The sequence below is a fragment of the Lepidothrix coronata genome, unplaced genomic scaffold (genome assembly GCF_001604755.1).
Source record: "Lepidothrix coronata isolate B3197 unplaced genomic scaffold, Lepidothrix_coronata-1.0 Scaffold101, whole genome shotgun sequence".
Taxonomy (NCBI): Eukaryota; Metazoa; Chordata; class Aves; order Passeriformes; family Pipridae; genus Lepidothrix; species Lepidothrix coronata.
In genome coordinates this window covers 2259845-2286822 of record NW_016690281.1, presented here as the reverse complement: position 1 = coordinate 2286822, position 26978 = coordinate 2259845, and the positions used below count along the sequence as shown (strand labels likewise).

The following is a 26978-nucleotide window of genomic DNA, read 5'->3' as shown; positions in this document are numbered from 1 at the left end:
TCCAGCTCACACACATGGCAGGAGAACCCCTCTGGTGGAACCTCAGCCCTGGGACACTGGTGTGTGTTGCCTCAGACACAGAAGGAAGGTGATCCTGCAGGCTTATTGGGAGGATGATATCCTGTACATCCCAGCACACAATGCCAGGAAGGATTTGGGAATTTGTCTGTCCCTTCCCCAGCCCTCAGGCAGGCTGAGCTGGTGCTGTGCTGTCCCTCAGGGAAGTCTGTCTGCTCTTCTAATCCTGAGGACCTCCCAGTGAGCAGATGTCAACCCCACCCCGGGGCATTTCTCCCAGATCCTGGCTCTTCTTTCCTGACTGAAATCTGTTTTGGGGATATTTAAGCTCATTACTTCCACCTTAACCCCAGCAGGTGAGAAAAGCAGCTTCCCTTTTGCAGCAGTCACTTACAGATGGCCACGGTGAGGGAAATACTCTACCTGGACCCCTAAAATCCCAAAGATAATGAAGAAAGCACAGCAGATGAGAACAATATTCCCAATAGGCCTCAAGGAGGAGATCAAGGTTTCCACCACCAGCTTCAGACCTGGGGCTCTGCTGATGACTCTGGAAAAAAATGACAAGACAAAGAAGTTTTTAATTTTTATGCATGACCTGTTATTTTCCAGCTGCTTTTCCTCTTCTCTGGGCTGCAGGGAAGCTGACACAACCCTCCTCTACCTGCAGGCAGCGTTCAGAGACAATTAATGACTTATCTGGACAAGCAGAACATCCCCAGTCACATTAGATGGAATTCAAACCATGTCAGACACCCTGTCAGCAGAGCTGGACTGTTGCTGGTCAGAGCGAGGAGGGAAGACTCTCTATGGGCAGAATATCCCAGAGTTCCCATTATGGGGCTGTTTGTACCTCTATCCAGAGAGGTGATCCCTCTGAGGGCTCTGATCCAAGCAGAGGGGCCCAAACCAGGCAGGAACCTCCTTCCTCACACAACAAGTGTGAACAAATTTACAGTGGTGCTAGAGACTCTTTCTACAGGTGGAAGAGTAGAGGCCTGGGCCCCCTGACAACTTTTCAAACAGAGTAATTCCAATTTGCTTCCTAATTAGTTCCCGAGCTGCCCCTGAGCTGACAGGAACCTGTGAGCAGCAGCTCCACAGCCAAAGGGTCAATCCCATTAGGGAGCAGGTTGCTGTGAGTGCCCTGAAGCAGGTTTTGGGTATTCTGGAGAACAAGTGTGTTGCTTTCCTGTATGAATGCCTGGAGAACGGCTCTCCCATGGGTGTCTCAAAAATGTGCTTGCACACCTAAGTGTAACAAGCCCAAGCAGGCTGTTGTGGGAAGGAGAAGGTGGGTGTTTTGACTGAAGAACATCCAAGCTGGTTTTAGGAGGGGTCTGTAGAGGGGACAGGGTGAGTTCCTGCAGGGAATGATGCCTTTGTGGCTGCCAAGCCCAGAGAACAGAGCAGAGCTGTGTCTGCAGGGACAAGGCCTTTCCTGTTTGAGAGAAATCATGTGGAGTCTGAACTGCACCTCCAAAGCGTTAGGAATGGTCCCTGGAGTAATCCTAGGAGAGGCTGTGCTAAGTGAAGCCATAGTGAGAGGTGATGAATTCCTTTCTATTCATAGGATCTGGCCTAGTTATTCTCAAAGACTAATTTTCTCTTTTCCTTTTGCCTTTCTTTAGGAACTGCCTGTGCCCTGAATTCTGTTCCTAGTTATGTGGGTCAGACAAGTGCCCTGAGGTGCTGCCAGGGTGACTTGGCCAGGGTGACTCAGTGGCTCCTGGTGAGCCAGCACTGCCAGGGGACCCTGATGCCACCAGCAGAACAGAGTATGGGAGCAAGAGAGGAGGCAGAAACACGAAATTACTTGTCACTGAGGAAACACAGAGCAGCAGCTGCTCTTCTTGTGGTCTGAGTCTAAAACATTGGCTCTTCCTATCGCTCTCACAAGTGTGGCTTTGCACCAGAAAGCCTGCAGGTTTCTGGAGGTGACTATCTCATTTCCCCTGAAATTTCATTTAAAAAAGGCTTGTGTTTCTTGCCAAGCAGGATGGAAATAGAACTGGAGCTGGGAGTGATAGAAATCCCCCCAAGCACCATCACTCTTTGTTATTGCATAATCACAACCTCGATACAAATTCTCTTTACTCCTTTCCTCCAGCACTGAAAGCTCTCCCACCCTGTGCCTGGCTGAGGGAGGGGTTGTTGTGCAGTGCTCTGAGCAGGCACTGGAGCTTATCAAATCCTTGTCAGCACCTGTTCAATGGCAAGTTCTCTGCCATCCAACGCCAGCTCTTCGCTGGGGGGCTGTGCAGTTGAAGAAGGAGCCAGACTGATTTGTAAAACCCTGATAAAAATGCAGTGTGGAGGAGGCACTGACTGCACTCGCTGCCTGAGTACGATAACACCTCTCCCTCCAAACTCCAGCCGCTCGTTTCCGTGCTGGAGAAGATGAATTATAACTCATTTCACTGTTTTCAAACAGTTTCACCAGTTTAGTGCTCCCTGAAGACGCTTCTCCTCATATTGCATTTCAGTTTTTCGTGTTATTAAGCCAGACCTTGATGGATCATGTGCAATTTTTTCAATCTCTTCGATGTACCAGCACATACCGGAGAGGTCTCAAGGTCCGCAGAAGCCTCAAAACACGAAGGACACCCAGGATTTTGGCTCCTCCTGCTGATGCCATGGACACAATAATGTCAATGATAGACACAAAGACCAGCACTCCATCCAGAACATTCCAGCTGCTCTGCAGGTAGGTGTTCTCCCCAGAGAAAAAGCCAAGAGCTACCACCTACAGCCAAGAGAAGAGAGACATTTAAATCTTCCCCCAGATCATAACTATGCCACGTTCTGGTCTTGGCCAGGCCTCGCTGTGGGCCGTGGAATGAAGCTGTAATTACCTTAACCATCATTTCAGCCACAAAGATGGCAGTGAAGATGTAATTAGAAACACTGAGGAATATCCTTTCCTGCCAAACACAGAACAAGAAAGAGAGGCAAAGTTAGAAAAAACATCTTTTCTGTCGCAGGGTCTTGCCCTGAGAAGATGAAGATGTGGATGGGGGATCGAGGAAGACAATGAGCCAGGTACTCACCGTGCTCTGTGGGTCTATGTCTGGTCTCTCCAGTGCAATAGTGATGCAGTTGAGAAATATAAAGACCAGCACCACGTGATCAAACATTTTGTGGGCAATGACCTTCTGGCACATCACCCGGAACCTAAAAAATGGTGGGGAGAAAAAAGGTCCTTTGGGTGTCTGGGGTAGTAACAGACTCCTACCCAAAAGTCTTCCCCAGGTGTGCCACCAGCACCAGCCCAGGTGGTGAGCCAGTATTTCCATTCTTCAGCCATGATTATCATTAATTATTAATTACTATTAATGCTGGTCAAATCACTCTTCTTCCTAGACGAGCATGGAGTGAACCACACAAAACTTCTGCCCACACAGAACAGAAGAAGTTGCTTCAAAATCAGAAACCAGATTTCTAAAACCCCGTTATCAGAGAGGGAGTTTTCTCAAGGGAAGACTCGCTAGGAACGCTCTATTTCACCACCACAAAAACCTGCTGGGCTGGCATTTCACTGGGATTTCTTACCGATTCTGGGGGGAAAACAGGTACAGGGACCAGTCTTCGTGAGTCTTGCACCACTGGGGTTTGTAGGGCTCCAGGACTTTGCGGATCCGGTAGCAGTAACTCTGGGAAAAAAAAGAAGAAACACCTTTTCTTCCTCTTTTATTTTCCTGCCTCTTCAACTTTCACAGGCTTTTTGTGAAAGGGGGGTGGGAGGGGGCAGTACATGGGATTTCACAGTGCCTGTGGGCTGTCACAGCTTTTGGGACAGAGCTGTGGTGGGCATTGTCGCAGCTGTCCAGCAAAACATGGAGGAAAAGGGGTGGAAGAAGGGGCTGCTGTAGAATGACATATAAACATGACAAAGCAAGACTTCTAGGCAGGTGTTGTTTTGACACCCAAAGTTGCCTGAAACGACCAAAAAGCTAAGTAGAAAACATTCTTTTCAGGCTTTCAAGATGCCAAACAGCTCTTGTGAGAAAAGACATTCACTAGTTGTTTTGTCCACAGCTCCTTTTTGGAGGCATCCTGGGCTGGTGGGACAATCTTAATCAGACTAAAACCAAGGCAAATGGATGCACAGCCCCTTGTGGGAGACCACTGTAACAGCCCAACTCAGTGGCTTAAAAGAGAGGTCTTCGAGGAAGGGAAGGCCCATCCTTCGGATTGGGATCGGCGTTCCCTACACCAGCCACGAGGCAGCAACACATTGCCATGATGGATTTTTTAACCAGCCCTCCTGTGTTAAGTGGAAAAGACACTTAACACAGGAGCCCCCCAACCTCCCCCCCAACTCACATCCTCCATGTCGTCCTCGTAGTCCAGAGCATCCTCCTTGTGCCCGTCGACGCGCAGGAAGAGCTCGCTGGGCACGTGCACCATCTTGCCGTTGCAGTCCTGGAACTCGGGGGGCAGCACGGCCACGGGGCTCACCCCGAGCGAGTGGCGCACGGGGGGCAGCTGGAGCAGCTCCGGCAGCTCCAGGGAGCCGCGGTAATCCAGGGATTCCGCCCGGCGGTGCAGCGAGGGCCGGCTGACCGTGCTGGACTTGGCGTCGTCCGAGTCGTCGTCGGTGCTGCCCTTGCCCTCCCCGGAGAGCAGGGACTCCCTCTCTCCCGACTGGTTCTTCTTCTTGAGGCTCGGGGCTCTGCCCAGGCTGTTCCAGCTCGAGCGCCGGCTCCCCCAGTTGCTGCTGGTGCCCCAGTTGGCGCAGGGGGAGCTGCGGAGGCTGGACTGGGAGAGAAGAAAGACAGTTGAGGGTTTGCTTGCAGGAGGAAGCCAAGGGTTGGGGCATTTCGCCCAGATTGGAAGATCCTTCTTGTTGCAAGTCTTGCCTTCCCCTCCCAGCTTTCCTTGCCGCTCCCGTTCCATCAGGCCAAAGCTCTGGGATGGGAGCCCAGCACCCGGCCAAGGCCACACTGAAGGTGCTCCTGATCCTCACCTGTGGCACAGCTGCCAATCCTCCGTCCTGTGTGACCTCCCACTGCCCTGACAACACCAATTCTCCAGGAAAACCGAACCCAAAGACACTCTTGCTGAAGTGGTGTTTTCTTTCCTCATGTTCCTCAAGCCCATAACCTCCCTGCCTTCCAAAGGGCCCCTGGCACCCAAGTGTCCATTGGGAATCATGCCCCTGTTTCCAATATTTTCTCTTCAATTGAATGCCTAAGGCAGTGGAATGAATGCTTTTCCTCACACAGATTTCTGGCACAGATCAGGCTGTGCCAGTGCACTTTGGCAGGCTGAGAGAGCTTAAGGTCAGTGCAGAAAAGCCAGAAGGAAACTCCTTTTCTCTCCATGGCTTCCTCCTAGCACAAAGCGAGGTAAACTGCCTCTCTCCTCCTCCTCCTCAGTGCTGCTTCTCTGACTGCTTCATCTGCCTCTGGCTGGTGGCACAGACATGCTCTCCCAGAAAGGATTCAAAGGATGAACAGCCCTCTCCAGCACCTCACCATCCCATGAAAGCCCAAGGCAAACAACAGTCATCTCTATTTTCTTTTCAAAAGCATTACATTGACTAAGCAGCTTTACCGAGGGGGATAGTGGTTCTGCCTCTGCCTGAAGTGCCTTCACGGTCTGCTGCCCTGATCTGAACATGATACTGCAGTTACAGAGCACAGGAACGGGACAATAAGCGGCAGCAAAAATCCACTTTGTCTGTTGACCTGCTGCCTGTTTACACAGAACTGCCCTCCCGCTCCCCCTGCTGCAGGCAAGCACAGGCAGCTGCCAAAGCAGAGCTCCAGCCAGACCTCTGCTCCATGAGCTGTGCCTGCTGGCAATCCATCAGCCCGCTCCTTGTTCCCTCTATTTCCCCTCCAGCGGGGCTGCTGCACTGTAACCAGAGCTCAGCTGGGTTGGGAAGGACAAACGATGCTTCACCCCCCTTGTAAATCCAAGATACAACCCCAAAAAAGATACAGCCGAGGGGGGAAACAGGCCTCGTCCTCACGGGATCGCCTGGCAGCTCCTCCGAGACACCACAAACGGCCAGTGTGGGTGGGAAAAGATTCCTGCTCCTCCTCTGAGGGGGTTTTGGGGTAACTGTGTGAACTTACGACTCGTCTCAGGCTGGGAATCTCCACTGAGGTGGCTTGGCCTGGACTGCCAAGCAGGAAAACACCGAATCCCGGTACGTCCCGGAACCTACCAAGGACTTCTGATCGTAGCTGGCGGGGTCCAGGGAAGCGTTGCTGCCTCTCCTCGAGTCCACAAAGGTGTGCACGGAGTCCATGTGTGGGGAGCACTTCGGGGTGGGCATCGGGGTGGCCGCCGTGCGCAGGATGATGGGAGGGGGCATCGACCCCCTGCCCTCCAGGTGCCCGTTGGGGGTGACAGCCAGGGAGTACATCTTCATCTCTGGGCAGAGGGGAGAGAGGACATGGAGTGAATGCTCAGCTGTGGGAATCACTTTTCCAAATCACAGAATCACAGGACATGCTGAGCTGGAAGGGACCCACAAGGACCATCCAGTCCAACCCCTGGCCCTGCACAGAACCATCCCCAAGAGTCACACCCTGTGCCCCAGAGGATCATCCAAACCCTCCTGGAGCTCTGGCAGCCTTGGGGCTGTGCCCACTGCCCTGGGCAGCCTGGGCAGTGCCCAACCAGCCTCTGGGGGAAGAACCTTTTCCTGAGATCCAACCTGAGCCTGCCCTGACACAGCTCCAGCCATTCCCTGGGTGCTGTCCCTGGTCCCCCCAGAGCAGAGCTCAGTCCCTGCCCCTCCTCTGCCCCTCCCCAGAAAGTTGTAACTGCAGTGAGGTCTCCCCTCAGTCTCCTCTTCTCTTCCAGAGAAGATAAGTTCCCCCCCACACTGTGTTAAAAGGCATCAGGCAAACACCACAACCTCCTAAGAGGCCTTCAGCCCCACCTGGACTTGGAACTCACTGCTCTCCAAAGGAATCATGGAATTATAGAATGGTTTGGGTTGGAAGGGACCTTAAAGGTCACCTTGTTCCAACCTCCATGCCATAGGCAGGGATGCCACCCACTAGATCATGTTGCTCAAAGCCCTGTCCAACCTGGCCTTGCACACCTCCAGGAAGCTTTTTTTAGTCACTGTTTCTTGGGATTTAGAGAGGAATTATAGTTATGAGGACTAGGAGAAAGCCTCCGAGGAAAGGACACTGAGGACTGGCTAAATTCACCCTTTTAAGTTCACCTCCTGTCTGTGTCCTATAGTGCAGCACAAAGATTTTTGTCCAGTTGTGATGTGCTCCAAGTCCCTTCACGGGGAAGGCACTCAGCAAACAGCAGGGGACAGGAAATGGAAGCTGCTTTTACACCCCCACCCATAACAGAGAACTCTAATGGCACTGTGGTGGTCACAAAAAGCATCTCTTTCAGCTGTAGGGCAAGGACAGGCTGCAAAACCCATGTTCACACTGAAGCCAAACCAGACTTAACATCTCCAGCCCTACAGAGTGCCAGGATGCTCCAAACCAAAGGCTGCTTTCAAACCCAAAACTAGAGCTGAACTAGTTCCTGCTTTACTGGGCTTGGCGGGTCCTGGTTTCACATCAGAAATCAGTTCATTTTTCAGAACCAATCTCGAGGAGGGGGAAGGATCAGCAGGAAAGCAGGGCAGGGCTGCAGTGAGGAATCCAAGTGAGTGCATTCCCTGCTCTGGCTGCTCTTGCAGTGCACTTTGCTTCTGTTGGATCATCTGTTGAGCTGCTGGTTTGTGCACAAATGCCTGACCTGCACCACAGAAGGCCAGGGGAACACTGCCATTCACCCTGGGGGTGGAAGTTTCAGCTCCAAATCTGCTAATCTGCCAAACACATTCCTCTTGGCCCTGTATGTGTTACAGACCAACGGCTTTGCAATAGAATTGTTAAAGCCTTTTTGCTGTTTAGTCACCAGTTGGCACCTCTGAGACTTATGGAGGCACACAAGCACTCCTGGACTTCAATGGCAAGTCCAGCCCTGTTTTCTATTCCTGTATTACCTGAGAAGAGGTGACTGGTTTTTACCCCCTATTTTTCTCTTGTTATTTGAAGCTGCTCAACAAATAGTTGGTGCAAATCTGGTGTAGAGTTGTGCTGTGGGTTCTCTGCACACCATCTGCAATGGATATTTGATCACTTGGTGTTTGGGATTTGTTGCTTCATCTGCAGACTGAGCAGCTCCATCGGTTCACTGTGATCCAGCTCTATCTCAGCTCCCCCAACAAATTATTCTGCCCCTTCCTCAGCTGAATTCCATCTGCTCACCACAATCAATATCATCTCCTTAGCTGAAACAAAACCCAGTTTAGAAACATTGAAAGTAATCTTAGCAGAGCCCAAGCTGGGAATCAAAGTACAGAGGAACTAAAGTGGCTCCTGTTTGCCATCATGCCATTCACTCTGCTAAAATATGGGATCCCTCCTTGCCACCTCTCTGGCTGCAAACTCTGCAGAGTGAAGGCTGTCACCTACTATTCCATGTTTTTATCACTCTGGTACAGTGTGGCCTTACCTCAAATCGATTGCCAGACCCTCCTGTAACACAAATGAGCAGCAACATTTCCATCAATCAAACCTCACCCAAAATGCATTTGTGTGGGAAACCAAAAAGAACAGATGAGAACATGATTGATTTGAAAAGCTGCTGAGAAGTAGGGTGAGAACATTGCTGTCAGCAAACCGTTCTGCGGGAACGGGACAGGAGAAATGATGAGACACAGCAAAATCTTCTCATAGAGTTTAAATTAGAAAAACATCTGTTTAAAGGAAATATCAATGCTCATTTAGCTTTCACTTTGCAGAGCTGCTCTGTGGGCTCAGCTATCAGATTAGTTGCCAAATAAAAGGGATTTTTCCAGTTTTTCCCCCCATAAGTTCCTGTGAGAAGATATGGAAGCAGAGTCACAGCTGATCTCAGGAAAATGTGGACACAAACCCCCACCTGTTGCTCGGAGGTCTTTCAGCTTCTCAAAATCATCATCAAAGTTGGCAGATGTCTTGTCCTCATCCGTGTCTGACCTAGTGGCATCACCCTGCAGAGAGAAGGGGGATAATTAACAGACATGATAATTTGGATTACTCAGCACCTCTGTTCCCAACAGTTAGTTTAAGAGCAGCCCCAAGGAATGACCCCAGGCAAGTCCCTCTTCTATATTTTGATTAATTTTCACACTTAGACAGGAAGGAGGATGATGTGGCTGTTCCTGCCATGTCGTGTTTCCTACTTGCACCAGCCTCCTGGAACAGTGATTCCCAGAGAACACCAAAATGCAGCTGCAATCACAGGAGTGACCACGTGGCATGGTGGGGTTCTATGTTTGCACTCCCTATGATCCCAGCTAAAAGCACTTAGGGTTTGATGCCAAAGGATGCTGAAGGGTTTTTCTTCTTGATTTGACAGCCCTGTAAATTTGACTTAGATGTGAAAACCCAACCCTGGTTTGCTTCCTTCAGGCCGGCTGGTAACCGAGATTGTACTGGGAAATCTCTTGGCAATGCTGAGGCAGAGGGAATGAGGCAGCACAGAGAACAGCCAACCACCCTCACCCTGGCTTTCCTCCTGAAAGTCCAGTTAATTTTCCCTTTCAAACATATCTACTACCAAAAATGATCAGCCTGGGACAGAAGAACTTCTCCTCCTTGCTGCAGGAGAGATTCCAGCAGACTGTTGGCTTCGCTCTGGCTGGATTCATCAAGACTGCAGAAAATGTGTGCAAATTGATAGCAAATGGTTGGATTAAAGCAGCTGATCCCAGAAGAAGGAGCACAGTTCCCTCACTGATGCCTGAACAAATCACCACGGTTTCTGGAGACACGGCGCTGAAGTGGCAGTGAACTTAATTTCGTCTGTGATGGATTGCAAACTGGTGCAGCCAAGCAGCCAGGATGACTGAAAGGCTTGAGCTCCCTTATTCATCTTCTCTGTTTTAGAGCAGAAACACCAGCAGATGAAAGATTTGCATGATTTCAGAAGGTTTGTCTGCTTTCCCAGAGCAGCTCTGGGGTAGATTTCAAACTGACACGGGAACAATGTAAGCACAAATATGCAATTATGGTCCTGTTTGAAGTCTGGCTGCTTGTTGGACTGAGCACAAATGTACTAAAAATGGGTTTGTGGCCATTTAAGCCTGTTCTCTTCTAGGCATACTCCTGGCAAACTTGCTCCACAGGCAGAGCAGAACCTGGGATCAAGCTGAGACCGTGTCCTGAGATTCACAGGGCAATTTTTCTGTCCTTGCTGAACCACTGCTGATGGTTCTGAGTTCAGAGCAGCTCTAACGTGCACCCTCTCAGCTGCACAAGTCTCCCAGGAGTCACTCTCTAGTTAAGTAAGAGAAAAAGGGAGAAGTGCCCTCGATGTCTTAGTGACTGCTAAGAACAACCCCCTGTCAGAGGGCAAAGTCAAAGGGGACAAAACAAGAATTCTGCCATAATCCCAAACAACCAACAGAACCAGGGATGACAAAAGAAGACCCAGCTCCACTGATACTTCTTCCCAAAGTTGTCCAGTGAGGCTGTGAACATCTTTGGTTCACAACCAGAGCTGGGACCCCGAGCAACCTGGTCTAGTGAAGGGGGCTGGAACCAGATGAACTTTAAGGTCCCTTCCAACCCAAACCACTCCAGGATTCCATGATTTATAAGTGCAAGGCTTGGTAGCTGCCCTGAGAAGGGTTTTCTGCAGCACAGCTGATTCCTCTCCCCGAGACAACTGACAAGCCCACGGGCTCCATGTCAGGGTTTACAAGAACTGGGAGCGGAGAGCAAAATGTGCCCTGCAAATGTCATGCCCGTGGTTGGTGGCCTTTTCAGAGGCAGTGCTGAGTGAGTAATACAAGCTTTGCTACCCAGTGCTTACACACATTTAAATCATGGTCCATAACAGCTCTGAAAGGAGCCATTAAGCCTGAGCTTAAAGCCCAGCCATTTGTCTGGCTCAGTGATCAGGCACTCAGAGGGTTCTGCACTCAGAGGTTGCCCCTTCCTGGCTTCACATGAGCACGTCATGAACCTCCAAGAGGGCAGGTAAGGAATGGGATCTGTTCTGTACAGAGATACCTGCAGGCTGCCAGGCTGCTCAGCAGAGAAAACTTTCTTCTGCCTTAAAGCATCATCCTAAATATCTCAAAATTTAATGTTTCAAGCCTTGAAATGCAGGTTTTGAACAGCTGGGCTACTTGTGCTGCTGTGCAAATAACACAGGAGGGACAGAGTCCCCAAGGAAGGCTTGGACTGAGACCCAGGTCACATCCTGCCTGGTCCACATGACTGGAACTGGCTAGAATATAAGGTCTTCCATAGAGTAGAATATATATATATATAATATATATATTTACATAGAATAGATTATAGATTATAGAATATAGACTAGAAGGCCTGAGGTTTGTCATAAAGAAATGCAAAACACAGGATATATGGGAGACTTGCTGAGTAAAATTACTCCTAAATGATTTCTTCTGTGTCACACAACAGACCCCGGAGCAGATCAACCAAAATCCTGGTCTCCCCAGTCCCATGACACACCCAGTGGGCCTTAATTACGAAGATTGATTTGCAAGAGCTTCATATGCCCAGCCCAGCTCATCTACACTCCTCAACTTTAAATTTTGGGCTGTTTGCATGGCAGGATGTTGCACTGACACAGACCCATCCCTGCAGGTGTGTCAGTGCTCTCCTTCCCTCTGCTCCCACCTCTTACCTCTGCCTGGAATCCCTCCACCAGGATGGCAACGAGGAGGTTGAAGAGGACGTAATTCCCGAAGGTCATCAGGGCCACGAAGTACAGAGCTGCCCACGAGGAGGTCGAGGCCATCCCGTTGTACAGGACCACGTTCCAGTCCTCCTGAGTGAGGATCTGCAGGGAAGGGAGAGGGAAGGCTCCAATTACTCCTCCCATGCACAGCAACCACATTCAAACACTGTCTCAGCCATTCCTTCCCCTGCTTTCGACCTTTTCTGAGCATAATCACTCGCAGGTCCCACAAGGTAAGGCAGCAAAAACGTCCTTTATTTAGATCTTCACATGAGAGCTCTCTCCTGGCCAAACCTCCCCTCTGGCACTCAGAGGACTAGTTCAGATCCCAGATATCATGAAGGATGCACTCATCCTAATCCCATTATTTCGTGGAGGTATTGCCTCCTTTGATAACCATCAGCAGATAACAGACCTGAGGCCACAGATCTTGTCTCCTCTCAGGCTGCTCTTTATAAGGCAACTGGAGCTGAAGGAAAGGGTAAGGGACAGGATATTTGATGGGATAAATGACACTGGGTGGCTCAAGAAATTCAGGGAAGCAAAGTGGTTTCCTTTAGGTAAAAGCACTGACAAGCTGGGCAAAAAAAAAAAAAAAAGCACACATCCTTGCAAAAAGCCTTGCTCCAAGAGATTTCCTCAGAGCTTTCCTGGAGCTCAAAAATCCCGGGGCCTAAGCAAAATGGATGACAGATTCGTGTTCCACATTAACTTATGCTTGCAGTGAAAACGGCCTCAAACTCTCCTGCAAACAAGGCAGCTTTGGGGAGACAGGACTGAATTCAGCTGCACTGAGTCATGTCACTAAACACCCTTCATGGGACACAGGACTGAGCCCTTGTGCTCTGTGCCAACTGCAGTTCCCAAGGGAGTGCCAGGATAAATCCAGAAATCCGTGTGTTGGTGAGAGAAAAACGTGAACTTCTGAGGCTGCTGCTGATTTGCCTTTGCTCCTTTGCAAGAAGTTCTGTTTTTCACAGTTCTATTTTTCTCCAGGCTGGTTTCCACCTTGAATGATGCTGTGGTGAACACCTACCCTGTGCTGAGAAACTTGGCTTAATGTTATTTACACCGTGCTCCACTCGTAGCACTGGGGCTCTAAAGTCTGAGCCTTGAAACAGAAAAGACTAATCTTTGTATTAAAATTGTCCTTGAGATAGCAGCTTATTGTGGAATATGTCAGTAATTTCAGGCACAAACCAGATCTTGGCTGCAGAGGAAACACAGTTTTCTACATAAAGACTTTTCCAGCACTTCCAGCTCTGATTTGTGACAGTATTTGGCACTCCCAATTACATGAAATTGTTTGCAAAGTGCATTTTTGGGGCAGTGCAGGTGAGTAAGGAGACAGAAGTCTGCAGAACAGGGGCAGAATGGGCAGCAGACTGTGGGTCTTGATCTTATTGATTACATAAAAGCAAAATAAGGTGGATTTCCTTCTTCTTTTGCTCACAAGAGACATGCACAGCACTGATTTTAGCAGATTGCTCCTTTATCAGGGCTTACAGACACAGAAACACAATCTCTCTTCCCTAATAACTGAACTTGACACTTATTGGAATAGTTCTGTGAAATAAAAAGTCCACATGTTCCACATTAAAACTCCCCCAAGGACCCAGAGCTTACCTGAAATACAGTGACAATGGCCCAAAGCAAGGAATCAAAATTCTTCCTGTCTGGAACTGTGTCTCCTGTATCAGTTTTCAGGCTGAACTTGCATCCAAAAAGATGCATGCCAAGGATGCTGGAGTGGGGAGAGGGGGAGAGGAGAGAAACATTATTGTGGGAAATACGGTTGCAGGGAGGATTGCAGTGATTTTTTTGGACACTTTTCCCCTCCCAGTGTTTTGGGTGCTGGTGGAATCTCCTGGGAAGACAGGATCTGCTCCAGCACTGCCATGATCACTGCTCAGACCCTGCAATTTGGCTCTTCCGTGCCACATTTCGTTACAATTTTTGACACTAAAGGGACCTCCTTCACCTAGAAAATGACAAACCATGCTGCCAGCTCCCTAATCCAACTGGTTTCCAACAAAAGGGTCTTAAGGAGCATTATAGGGTCAAACAGACCAATGTCTTGGGGTCTGCACAACCTCCATCCCAAAGATAACACTGGTACAGTCCAGTAGTGACAGTGTCCTCTGGCACAGCTAAAGGAGCCTCTCAGGGACCTGAGGAGCAATTGTTGCCTGTTTGTGATCTTCATTCACCTACAGAACTAGAGAATTGCAGGAAAAACAGACTGAAAAGGGGTAAAAAGTCTGCTGTGAGCAGTTCTACCCCCCAGGAGCCTGCAGTGTCCCAACTATTCCAACCTCCACGTCCCTTAACCAAGCTGGGCAATCGATCAGAGAAGAGCTGCAAGCCTCTGGTACCTGAAGATGAAGATGAAGAGCATGAGCAGCATGCAGAAGGTGGCCACGTTGTCCATGGTCTTCATGAGCACCACGAGCTGGCGGCGCAGGGCGGGCATGAACCGCACCAGCTTCAGCACCCGGAGCAGCCGGAACGTCCGGAGCACGGACAGGCCCCCGTCCGACTGCCCAATGATCTCCCAGACACTGCAGGAACACGGGACAACAGCTGGAACCAGCAGCACCACCCAGGGGAAGCCCTGAGGGTGGTTTTCCTACAGCTTTTCCTACAGGGATTGCGCCCTTCAAGCCCCACGGGAGTGTTTATTTGCCTGCTCCTTTGTTGCTTCTGGAAAACACCTTCACTCCCAGTTCACCTCCACATGCACAACTTATCTCCATCACAGCTGGATTTTGATTCTTTAATTCCCTGGTTTTCTGTGGTTCTTCACAGCACATCCCCTGTCAGGCTGCACCACTATAGTCTGTCCCAAGGCCACCCACAGAAGGTGGATCACGGCTTTGCACCACGAACATCCACAGGGATTTACATCTGCTGGGGGGGTTGGTTTCATCAGGCCACAGAATGACCTGTGTTTTGGGTCTCTGTTGCTCCTCCCTTCTCTGAGTCAAAGGGATGGGCCAAGGGAAGCCAAGAGCACTATCCTGGGTTGCATCTGTGTCTCCCTTGAATTCTCTGCCCCAAATTACTGACCAAGGGGTGACCAGCACTGCTGGAAAGAATCCCAGCTCTGAGGGGTGCACAAGTTCTCACTCATGTGCTGTGGCACCTCCAGTTTAGGCTGGGACAGTGTCCCCTGGGAGGGGACAGCAGAGCAGTGCCCTCTTTCCCTCCTGCTTCCCCTATTCCAGCCTGAGTTGTGTTCATCTGGGACAGGGAGGGCACTCTGCTGGGATATGGACACTCACTGCTCTCCTTTCCCAGGACCAGCCACTCTGCACTTGGGTGGAAAATCACCCCCAGTGCCAGATGTGTGGCATAAATAGACTTTGCTCTCCATCTGCCAGGTCCATTTACTTTGGACAGCCCTTCTAAACAACAGGGATCTAAAATGCCAGCACAATTATAGCACATCCCAGCCCTGGATTAACACATGCCACATCATTCCTGCTCCCCATCCCACTCCCCAACCAGGCTGAGCCCTCGGAAAAGCAGAGAAAGAACCAGCAGTGACCTGATGACAACGATGATCCCGTCGAAGATGTTGTAGGGGTTCTTGATGTAGCCAAAGATGCCGAAGGCAAGGAGTTTCAGGAGCATCTCCAGGGCAAACATGCTGGTGAAGACGATGTTGCTGATCTCCAAGGCGTTGGTCAACTCATCTGGCTACGGGGCAGAGAAGCAACGGGGTCAAAGAGATGCACAGAGGAAATGGGAAAGCCTGGAATGTTCCTCCCACTGGGATTTGTGATAATGGTGCACAAATGTTACAACTTCCCATATTCCTCCTGGAAATCCATGGAGGCAGATGAATGTCTGAGCGGGACAGCAGACAAACCTCACGGATGGTCCCCGTGAGTCTTAGTGGAAACACAGAATCCCAGCCCGGTTCTGGAGCGGCTGCAGAACAACTGTGCCCACTGCATGGGCCCAAAAAATTAAAGCTTTCCAAAGGAGAGGGGTTATTTACTGTTCCAAGATACAACTATCCAGGTGAATGGCTGGTGTGGCTTCTAAGCTTCTGTCTGGACTCACATGGGTCAGGCTGTTTTTACTGCACTAACCCCAGCAGAACTTTATGGATAATGCAATATCCAAACCAGGACCCCTGGTTTGGATAGATGAATATTCACATTAAACTGACATTAAAACAAAGTATTTCTCTTCCAGATATCTCTTAAGAGAATTAGGCAAACAAGTGTCAGTGAAAGTCAGTAGGATCAATAGTTTTACATCCCTTGAGATATTTGTCTCCCTTTGGAAATTGTCCCCAAAAGATCCAAAATGATCTTTCCTTCTGAAGCCCTGGTTAGTAACACAGAGCAGATTTTGTTCAGGTGACAGCAGCGTGGACCTGAGACTCGGGATTCCCTCCAGGACCAGTGTGGGTTTCTCTGAGTTTACAAGGCTTCATGCAGCTCAAATCCAAGATTTTTCCATTCCCCTCCTCTGTCACCAGCACCGAATTACCTTGGGCTACAATCTTGTTTTCAGACAGAGCCTGAGATCCTCTTTTCCTGGCAAGTGCAGCAGTGTCTGTCCAGCCCTCAGGCTCTGGCACAGCAGGGACAGACACAAAAGGAGGGATGGGGTTGGCCCAGTCCCTGGAGCTGCTCCCTCAAACAGCACCAGGCTCTGCAACGTGCATTTCTACATTTCTAGTTCAAGGCTTGTTCCTCTGCAAGAGAAAATGAGTCTTTTTCATTTCCTTTTCCTCAGTGTAATAACATTGTCTAGGAAAAGGTGTGATTTTCATATCTGACTCATCTCCTGGACTGACAAAGGTTTCCTTTATTCCCTGTCCCTCATTAGACACCACGGTAAGAACTGGCTGTTTCTTGGGGATGCTGTTGCACTATCTGAGGGTCCGAAGGGAGAGACCACTGTAATACTGTGGCACCACCACATTTAACTCCACACTCTGCAAACCAAACCCTTGGCAATGGAAGGAGAGGGTGAAAGAGTTAACTTGACTGCAGGAAGAGCCCAGACATCCCCTCCTACAGGCAGTGCCAACCTGTGGGCTGCTAATGAACCATCACTCACTGCTAAATCACTTTATGCAACAGTCTGTCTGTTGCTCAACCATTTATCCAGGAGAAAGCACTGAGAGCTCAGTCCTCATGGTTACAGTCCACACACACCAATTCCCAAGGGACACCAGAGGAAGGACTGTGCAATTTTCAGTTCTTTAGTTTCCAGGAAGCACGTGAGCAGCAGGATCACCTGCCTGCCCTCCTCACACCTTCCTCCTGCAGGGAGGGGATTCCCACCCTTACATCCACCCCATTCCCTTCCCTGATGGTGCCAAAACATCCTGGGCAGCAATGAAACATCCCTCAGCAATGAAAACACAGCTGAAGAAAAGGGGTGCTCTGGGGTGGCACTGAACCAGAGCCCAGACAGAGACTGAGGTGGAACAGCCCCGTGGGCTCCCAGGAGCCTGAAAGTCACAGTGGGGACAGGGGACACAGTCACTGAAAGTCACAGTAGGGACAAGGGGACACAGTCACTGAAAGTCACAGTAGGGACAAGGGGACACAGTCACTGTAAGTCACAGCAGGGACAGGACACCACACTCACAGTGTCCTCAAGCTGTTGGTCAGGACCTGGCATGTTTGGTGGGGTCAGACAAGGGCACTCCTGACCAGCAGCAAAATAACTTGAGAAATTCTTCTGTCTCTCTGGCAGAGATTGAGAGCTCTGGGACAGGTTGTGACTGAGAGTGGGATTGCCAGTGGGACAGGGTGTTCAGGGTAGGCTGGGGATGGCTCGTTAGAGTGCTGAGGCTGGGAAATTAATGACAATCATCAGCAAGGAATCACACAGAATTATCTGAGGTTGGAAAAGACCTCCAGGATCATCGAGTCCAACCTTTGACCCATCCCCACCTTGTTACCCAGCCCAGAGCACTGAGTGCCCCATCCAGTCATTCCTTGGACACCTCCAGGGGTGGGGACTCCACCACCTCTCCAGGCAGCCCATTCCAAGGCCTGACCACCCTTTCCACGAAGGAGTTTCTTCTTGTTTTCCACCTTGACCTTCCCTGGTGCAGTCTGTGGCTATGTCTTGTCCTGTTACTACTTCCCTGGGAGAAGAGGCCATCATCATTCCTGACAGAAACTGCAACTTGGTGGGGTTGTTCTGTAGCACTTTCTGCTGGGACCCATGGAAAACCTGCCCACTGCTACCTCCAGACCCTTGTACTCTGCCACACAGCAGCCACCTCATCCTCTGAAGTCAAGCTTAGTGCAGTGCTCTCCAAGCTCACCTTGCTGCTGCTGCCAGATGTGCTACCAAGAGTCACAATTTCACCATCAAAACTCGGAGAGCTGATGATCACTTCAACCCCCCTAATCCTGGAGTTATGCAAATACAGAATCATTAAGGCTGGAAAAAAAACCCTCTCAGATCATCGAGTCCAACCATTAACCCAACACTGATGGGAAGACATTCTCAGAGCTATCACCAAAAAAAGCGTGTCCTCCTTGAAAAGACTGAGCTGAACAAACCTAAAAACACCCTGAGGCAAATAAAAAGAATTTGTAGGTTGTTACTCTCTAAAATCCCAATTTTTCTAAGCCAAGGTCGATATTTTTCTGTGGCCTGTGGAGCACATGACATCTGCCAATGTCATTGCCTGAACCGATTTACCAATTTCCTCTGACAATTTGTGCCCTTATTGCTTTGTCTCCAACACCGTGACTTTTGTTTTGTACACAAGTTCAGGGAGTGCAGGAGAAAAGCTGCAGTGATCTGTCAGGGGAGGGGAGAGAGGGGAAGCAGAGGACAAGGAGGTGGCCCAGTTGAGGTCACCGGGAGCCGTGACGAGGAGCTGACCCAGCAGATCAGAGCCCAGGGCGAGGCTGATGGACAGCAGGCACTGCAGAGCCAACCTCGGAGCAGGGATCTTCATTATCCTTCAGGGATCATGTGTGGCGTGAGGCAGAGCTAACAGGGTGACAAGGACTGCTGTCAGGAGGGATGCTGGAGCAGGGGCACGGAGGCAGGACAAGGATGGATGGCCCTGAGCGCCGGCCAAGCCGCTGCCGGGAGCTCTCGGATTATTGGAGTGGAAGCTGAACAGCAGATGAGCCAAACACCCAGTGCTGCAGCCTTCAAGTGTAATGACCTTCTCTCGACACCAACCGGAGCCCGGAAAACACTCCATGGATATTTTTATGCCTCATGAAATGGTTTATTGCTCACAGCAAACATTTCCCGCTCCTCTCGCTCCCCGATGAGCAAAGATCCAGGAGGAGGGTCAAGGAAGAGCCACTCAAAAGCCAAGATGGATGTGGCCATCCCCCTGGAGTCAGCCACTAGGAGACACTGTTGTTTTGTTCAAATTGAAGCCAACCCCAGAGCAGGAATTTTTTCCAGGAGTCTTTTTCTATGGGTAAAACAAAAATGTTGGATTTGCTGAAAACAAAACTTCTCATGACGAGGATTAGTTTTGTCCAACTTTCTGGCTGGAAGATAATGAAGTTGCAGCAAAACTTAAAAATTAGTGAAATGTCCATTTCGACCTTCTCAGAAAAGGAAATTTCAGGCTTTTGGCTTGAGAGGTGGTTGTGTCATGAAATGCAACTTCCTTTCTAGCAAGGAATGGTTAACAAAGCTTGGCAGCAAAACGATGCACTTCCAGGAGAGCAGCTCTAAAGTGGGTTTTTTTGCCATTTTTTTTGTAAATCTTAACAACTCTGACAGGGAAACTATTTGCCCACCGTAGGGCTCCAAACTGCATCAGGGAAAAATTCCCTTTTCAAACTCAGTGCGAGAGAGCATGACCCCTCATCAAATGTGGGCATCTCCACATCTTTTGCCGCTGCAAATATTGATCTTCACATCAGTCCAGGTTTTCAGAGCCAGGCCAAAAGGCAACCAGGTGGAATTGCAGGAGGATACAAAACGCTCAGGAATCCCCACGGTGGATGCAATATGGGATATGCAATATGGGCAATGCTGTCCCACTGGTACAAGGGTCCACAGTGCCAGATGTGGGGGCTGGAACGGGAATTGCTGGAGACAATCAGCAAAAACGAGCACAGAGAGTGGTTTAACCCACAAGTCCCACTGGCAGGTCCCAGCAAACGTCCAATAAAAGTTCAGGTTTGAGTGTAAACTTTATAGATTTCAGATTCAAATTCCCATCCCTTGGCTGCAGGAGTTAAGTTTCCCACTATTCAAGGGAAGGGGGATCAATCTGTGAGATTTCAGCATCCTTAAATCTGAGTTTAGAGGAAGAGCAAGCCTCGACTGCAGGCAAAACACGTCCCACCTCCGCTCACTCTGAAGGCCATATTTATGCTGCAGAATGTTCCAGAGATTCAAAACTATGCTTTTATTAGGGACAAACCTCAAATGTTTCAGCAGTTCATTCTGAGTTCAGATAAACAGACCAAAAAAAAAAAAAATCCTTTCCTAAATAGTTTAGGCCTGAAAACCTCACAAGGCCAGTCTCTTTCTGAGAATCTGATACTCTCGGTTTTAGCAAGGCGCAGCACAACCCCCCAGAGCCTTCCTGGAATCAAGAAATTCAATAAAAGAGAAACCCATAATGGTCAAATTATTGATGGCTCCTACAGGCAGAGAATGAAGAACGGGAGTGGGACTTTGCAGCCTTAGATTCTCTTTGTGTAACTGAATTACTGCAGTTCTTCAAGGAAGATCATCTCTTTGTGCCTCTCTTCCCTCTTTCCCATCTTCCCCCTCATCTCTTTTGATTGCTGCATCCACAACCACCTATTTTACATAATTTAGGCTAAATCCCCAGCAGGACACTGTGGCTGGGGCACCTTTTTGCTCCGAGACTGAGGAGAAATAATCACACCTGGATAAAACTGGAGAAAAGGGCTTTTGGGCACCTCGTCCTTCCTGCTGAATGAACAGGGAAGGAAGTTTCCAGAGTGAAAGATGTGCTTTGCTCCAGAAATCCTTCCCCCACAAAAAGCCAAGGCAGCTCCTGAGCTGGGAGAGCCGAGGCTGGCAGAGCCACGAGGAGCAGTAAACAAACCCTGGACATTCAGTCTCATAAACATCCTTTGCACTTGGGCTGTTTTTTTTTTTTAACTCTAGTCCCGAGCCTAAAGCTGTCAATGGGATTTTGAGCACTTGTTTATGTTGGCTTTTCTGCTTTACATTTTTAAGCTGAGCCTGCAGAGACTCTGAACAGGCAGAGCAAGGAACTGTCAATCTGCTCTTTGCTTCTGGACACTCCGTGTTGTCTCTCCTCACCTCACTTTTGAGCAATCACAATTTTCCAGTTACCAGGTATTCCACTGCAACAGATTTCACCTGTCTGCAGTCCCTGGGATCATCCCTGTTTCACAGAATTAAAACCCAAAGGGAAGGCAGGAGAGGCAGGGAGCAGGGGACAAGGCATCCAGGGACCTAACAGACCCAGTCCCACCCCTGCCATGAGCAGGGACACCTTCCACTATCCCAGGTTGCTCCAAGCCCCTTCCAAGCTGGCCTTGGACACTTCCAGGGATCCAGGGGCAGCAACAGCTTCTCTGGGCAACCTGTGCCAGGGCCTCCCCACCCTCCCAGGGAACAATTTGAACATTCCCTGGATGAGAAGGGAAGGAGAGAAGCAACATCTCCCAAGCAAGGACTCGATACAGCCACAGTTCCAAGCAGAAGAGACGAGGTTGCCCTACACTCTGCAAGCTGCTTGTTTTCATTTACAGCTCCTTCATTCCAATGCCCCAGGAGCAGTCTGGGAATAGGTCCTCTTGGAGGGAGTTTCAGGAGCCAGGGGGTCACGGTGGAAGCACAGCTGTCAGGGAATGGAAGTGACACCCCAGCAAATGTGAAGGCTACATTCTGACCTTTATTTTTCTCCCCTTCTCTTGCTTGTCAAAGTCTAACCCGAACAATTCTGATATTTCTAAGGTAAGTGAACAACCAACCAAACAGAAAACCCCCGAGCAACTGCAGACCTGGCTTCTTCCTCCTCTGCATTCCCTGCCCTTAAAAAACAGGAATGATGCAAGTGGGCCTTTCAACTTCTGCACTTGAAAACATTTCCTGTGTAAACCATTTTGATGTAGTTTATTTACTACAAGACTGGACTCTTACTGTCGTAACATCAACTTCAAACCAGTTTAGTCAATCTAGACTGAGGTTCCAACCACAGAAATTGCCTTCCTTTCATGTGATATAACTTCTCTTACTAGGAAAAAGGGTTTGGATGGTGTCCTCCCATGCACATGAGAGCAGTTCAAAGTTATTTATGCTCTTTGGCCTTGGAAGGGGATCAGGGATTTGAAGCAGGATGCCCCAGCTCCAAGAAGACTGCCCTGGTCATAAAGACCTTTGCTATTCTGAGGTGCCACTGCCCCAAATTTAACAGGCAGCCACCACAACCTCCCAAACCACAAGCCCTGCTCAGGAAGGGTTTATCTGTCATTAATGTCACTGCTAAAACTGAGACATGGAGGAGTTTTGTGCTGCCTGATGAAAAAAGTGTTTTGCTGAGAGATTTCCAAATGGGCTCTGCTCAAAAGTAGGCTGGAAACAGAAGGAAAGAGAGATCTCCTGCTCACACCTCCTGATGGATGTTCCCTCTCTGGCTTTGGAATTAAAAATGAGAATTTATTCTCTCAGTCACCTCTACTCTCAGGTTTTATGCCTTCCTCTAAACGGGATCCTTCATGTGGAGCGATAACAGTTTAATTGAAGATAACTGATGGTAATTTTTCCTCCTTTCAATTGACCTACTTGATCTCCTAATGCTCTCTGGAATTGCTTTTACCTGGCTGCTCCATGGCATGAAAGTCACAGCCAGTAATTCTGCCCCCAACTGCAGATGCCAAATGCAAACCACGCCGCTCCTTCCTGGAGCTGTAAAACAGGACAGGGCTGGAGGGAGGGAGGAGGCTGCACGTGGGACACTCCAGCATTAAAATCAGAGCCAGCAGAGTGAACGTTATCCAGCAATGCCCATATTCCAGAGCCACACACTCCCTGGGATTTTTGTGTCAGTCCTTCAGGTCCGTTTGGCATTGGGATTGGGAAGGAATCCTTCCATGGGAGGGTGGGGAGGCCCTGGCACAGGTTGCCCAGAGAAGCTGTGGCTGCCCCATCCCTGGAAGTGTCCAAGGCCAGGTTGGAGCAACCTGGGCTAGTGCAAGGTGTCCCTGCCCATGGCAGGGGGTTGGAATGAGATGGGCTTTAAGTTCCTTTCCAGCCCAAACCATTCCATGATTCTCTGTCTCCTGGCTGGGAATATTTTCTCCAGAAGAAACCCCAGATGCCACATTTTCACCTCTTGCAACACGAGCGACAGCTCAGAGAGAGTTTGTTCTGTGGGATAATCAACTCTGCTGTAGCTTCCTTAGGAAGCTTCCCAGGTAGAAGGTCCCACATGGCACAACATATTTGCAGTATTACTTTCCCATTTCTCAGTTTCATTCAGCAAAACGCAATTTCATTTCAAGCGACATTTCGACGCCAAGCAGGATTAGATCAACTGCTGCCTCCTCCACCCTCCTGAGGAAAGGACCTGGGCAATCTGAAGTCTTATCAGCAGTGGCACACAAAGCTAAAGCTACTGTTCTTGAAAAGTAGGCCAATCAACTGGATTATATCTTGATGGAGGATCACTTGGTGTGACAGATGGCTCAAAAAATAAGCCTTAAAATGAAAGAAAACCCCCAGACTGCATAAAATAACCCCTCAAACCAGGCCAGAAGTGTTCGGGTTTAGTTATCGAACAAGAAGGCACAGGAGGAAGGAGCCAGCTCTCCAAATAACCAGGAGGAATGCCTCCAGCAATGCACCAGAGCACTGGAATAGTTCACCCAGGAGAGATGCTCGAGCGTGGACTCTGCACACTGGTCACACCTGTCAGCCCTAATACACTGATTAGTGCCATGGAAAAACAGGAATATGCCTGAACCGAGGACAGGGAATGTCTCCTCACTGCCCCAGTGCTGGGTGCAAGCAACAACCCCCCTTCAGTCCCAGAAGGAATTGTCCAGGACACAGGACAGCACATGTGTCCCTCAGCACCTCAGGAGGTGCCTCCAGCAAATTCTCTCTGCTCTGCACTGGGGCAGCCTCACCCTCAATACTGGGGCAGCTTTGGGCACCACTGCATGAGGAAGATCTGAAACCATTAGAGGGTGTCCAAAGGAGGGCAATGAAGATGGGGAGGGGCCTTGATTGGAAGCCGTGTGAGGACACTGAGGGCACTTGGTGTGTTCAGCTGGAGAGGAGGAGAATGAGGGGAGACCTCACTGCAGTTCCAACTGCCTGGGCAGGGGCAGAGGAGGGGCAGGGACTGAGCTCTGCTCTGGGGGAACCAGGGACAGCACCCAGGGAATGGCTGGAGCTGTGTCAGGGCAGGCTCAGGTTGGATCTCAGGGAAAGGTTCTTCCCCCAGAGGGTGGTTGGGCACTGACCAGGCTCCCCAGGGCAGTGGGCACAGCCCCAAGGCTGCCAGAGCTCCAGGAGGGTTTGGATGATCCTCTGGGACAGAGGGTGTGACTCCTGGGGATGGTCCTACACAGGGCTGAGGGTTGGACTGGATGATCCTTGTGGGTCCCTTCCAGCTCAGCATGTCCTGTGATTCCAGAAACAGGCCCATTCCTCGTCCCCCTTCCCTCTCCTCTTTGGCAGCTGTGAAACACGAGCAGGTTTCTCTCCACTGCCATCCCACCCCACATGGGTCTGGTTCCTTTAAGAGCCTCTGGCGAAAATCCAGGGAAATGACACAGCCTGACTCATTCCCATCCATATTCTGGTGGAGTCCTTCAAAGCCCTGGTGGATCCGTGAGCCGTGACATCCCCGAGCAGGGCCTGTGCTCACTCCCATCCAATTTATCTGGCTTATCCCTCACCAGAAAAAAAACCTACACTCACGCAAGGAATTATAGTCACACTGCAAAGCTGTTTGTTCTTGACCACTCTCTGTGCTGAACTCAATCACAAATGGCCAAAAATCATCAGCTTAATGCCCAAAAATCAGCTTTGTTTTGCTGGTTAAGCACAAAGCACCCATTTAAAAAAAAATAATGTGTCATTCATACTGATTTGTTTTCCTTTTTATACACGTATTAATAAATATATTTTTATATTTAGGCTGAAAATATCTTGTATTACACACTGTTAACTAGAAAGAAGAGCTGCAGTCTACCTTTTCCTTTCAGATGGAAACTGAGTCACAAGATATCAGGAGCTGGAATATTTAAGAATAAGATACACACAAAGAATATGGAAATTTGGTACAGCCTCTTTCAGACAACAATGAACACAGACCCTGCCTTAGGGAACCTGCCCAGGAAATGAAGGTTAATTGTTGATTTTCTTTGCCAAAACCCTGCAGCCACATCCACTGAGGGTGAACATGGAGAGAGTAAAGACCCGTTTCCAAACTCTTTGATGCTACTTTAGCAATGATTCCATGATCTTTATCCCCATCCAAACCACTGGCTCAGTCTCTGATAACAGAGAGATCAAAGGCCTTTGGGTTGTCGTTTGCAGGCAAACTCAACAGAGGTTGTTTACTTCACCCAAGCTAATGGCACTGGAAATATTTAATCAAAAAATGGACACACTCTCTCTATTACTGCCAAGATGATTCAGAAGGGGCCACTTAAATCTATTCTGTCAAACCATTACTCATCCCTTGCTAATAGACCTTTATGGAGAGTCCCTTTGAAAAATGCACATTGGTGATCTGTGGGCTCTGCACTGGTATTGGGACATGAAGCACACCAGGAAAACATGACAGAGGGCTCTGATGGGAAGAACAATGTAGGGAATGTGTTTAGTCTGTCTCTGACAAAGACCTTGACTTAGTCATCTTCTAAGCTCAAGGAGAGGAGCTGAAGTGGCTTGATGGGGAAATAAGTTCAAGGAGAGGGTAATTCTTCAGAAAAATGTGAGCAATTGTGCCTAACCAACCTCCGAGTGCTGAGTGGAAGAGGGAAAGATTGAAGAAGATTTGGAGAGATTTTCTGAGGTTCAAGGATCTTGGGGTAGAAGGAGAAAACAAAAATGTTGGGTGGACACCAGGAGAAAAGCCGGGGTTGTGTCTCACAGAACAACGGGGTGTTGCCTACCTGAGACTGTGTTCTTGGGACACCAGTGCCCACAGTGAGATTCCAAAAGTCAGGACTCCCAAACTCTTTTTCTAACTCCTAATCCAATACCTTGCCTCTCACATGATCCTAAACATGTATCAGACATTTGGGCATTTCTTTACAGGTTTCCCTTTGGGATGTGCAGAGACTTTTATGAGTCACAGAATCCCAGAATGGTTTGTGTTGGAAGGGACCTTAAAGCCCATCCAGTCCCACCTCCTGCCACAGGCAGGGACACCTCCCACTAGCCCAGGTTGCTCCAAGCCCCGTCCAACCTGGCCTTGGACACTTGCAGGGATGGGGCAGCCACAGCCTCTCTGGGCAACCTGTACCAGGGCCTCAAAGGAAAGAATTTCTTCACAGTATCCCATCTAAACCTACTCCCTGTCAGTTTGAAGCCCTTTTCCTTGTCCTGTCATTCCAGGCCCTTGTAAATAGTCCCTCTCCATCTTTCTTGCAGGTTCCCTTCAGGCACTGGAAGGCTGCAATTAGGTCACCCCAAAGCTTCTCTTTTCCAGGCTGAACAATCCCAATTCTGGTTAATTCCAATGAACCAGGGACATTCACCCTCTAAATGGCACAAAACCACTTCCCACTCGATATCAGCAGAATTGATCCTGTCCTAGAGCCCGAGGATGGACCAGGTGAGTTGAGCTCTATTTACTGTGACTTTTGTGACACTGGACCCTTGGGTTCTTAGGATCCAAACCACTGCCAGGGTGGGTACCTACATCTTACTACTTTTTCCACAGGCTGATGAAGCTTGGGGACACCCTGTGGGGACAACACAGCCAGGGGAACCTCCAGCCCTTTTGTCTCCCAAGACAGGACTGCACTTGCTACAGACCCAATTTTGATACAGCTCCTCTGCACCTTCCAGAATCGCTCCTGAAGAGCTTAAAATTCAAAAGCCTCCTCAGGATGGAAATGATTATCTGCAAAATCCACATCTGTAACCCAGGCAGCAGCTCCTCTCTGCTCAGCATCAAAGACAGCCTGGGAGGGAGCCAGGAGAACAAATTCAGGGGAAATCCACCTTTCCTCCCCTCTAGCAACCCCGAAGCAACCCAAGCAATTGTTACAAGCTTACTTTTGTCC

The 26978-nt window shown here is 49.4% G+C and overlaps 1 protein-coding gene across 3 annotated transcripts in view; it reads right to left on the bottom strand.

Annotated features, from left to right (window-relative positions):
• Positions 1-26978, bottom strand: part of CACNA1H (calcium voltage-gated channel subunit alpha1 H) — a 151348-nt gene that overhangs the window by 34122 nt on the left and 90248 nt on the right. For all 3 annotated transcript variants that reach the window (XM_017823054.1, XM_017823053.1, XM_017823055.1), the window contains exons 11-22: positions 15302-15453; positions 14127-14312; positions 13378-13495; positions 11698-11853; positions 8941-9031; positions 6197-6405; positions 4345-4779; positions 3571-3671; positions 3069-3192; positions 2874-2942; positions 2580-2764; positions 442-568 (exon numbers count right to left, since the gene is read on the bottom strand). In XM_017823054.1, the coding sequence (XP_017678543.1) occupies positions 442-568; positions 2580-2764; positions 2874-2942; positions 3069-3192; positions 3571-3671; positions 4345-4779; positions 6197-6405; positions 8941-9031; positions 11698-11853; positions 13378-13495; positions 14127-14312; positions 15302-15453 (1953 nt within the window). The remainder of the gene's footprint in view (positions 1-441; positions 569-2579; positions 2765-2873; positions 2943-3068; positions 3193-3570; positions 3672-4344; positions 4780-6196; positions 6406-8940; positions 9032-11697; positions 11854-13377; positions 13496-14126; positions 14313-15301; positions 15454-26978) is intronic.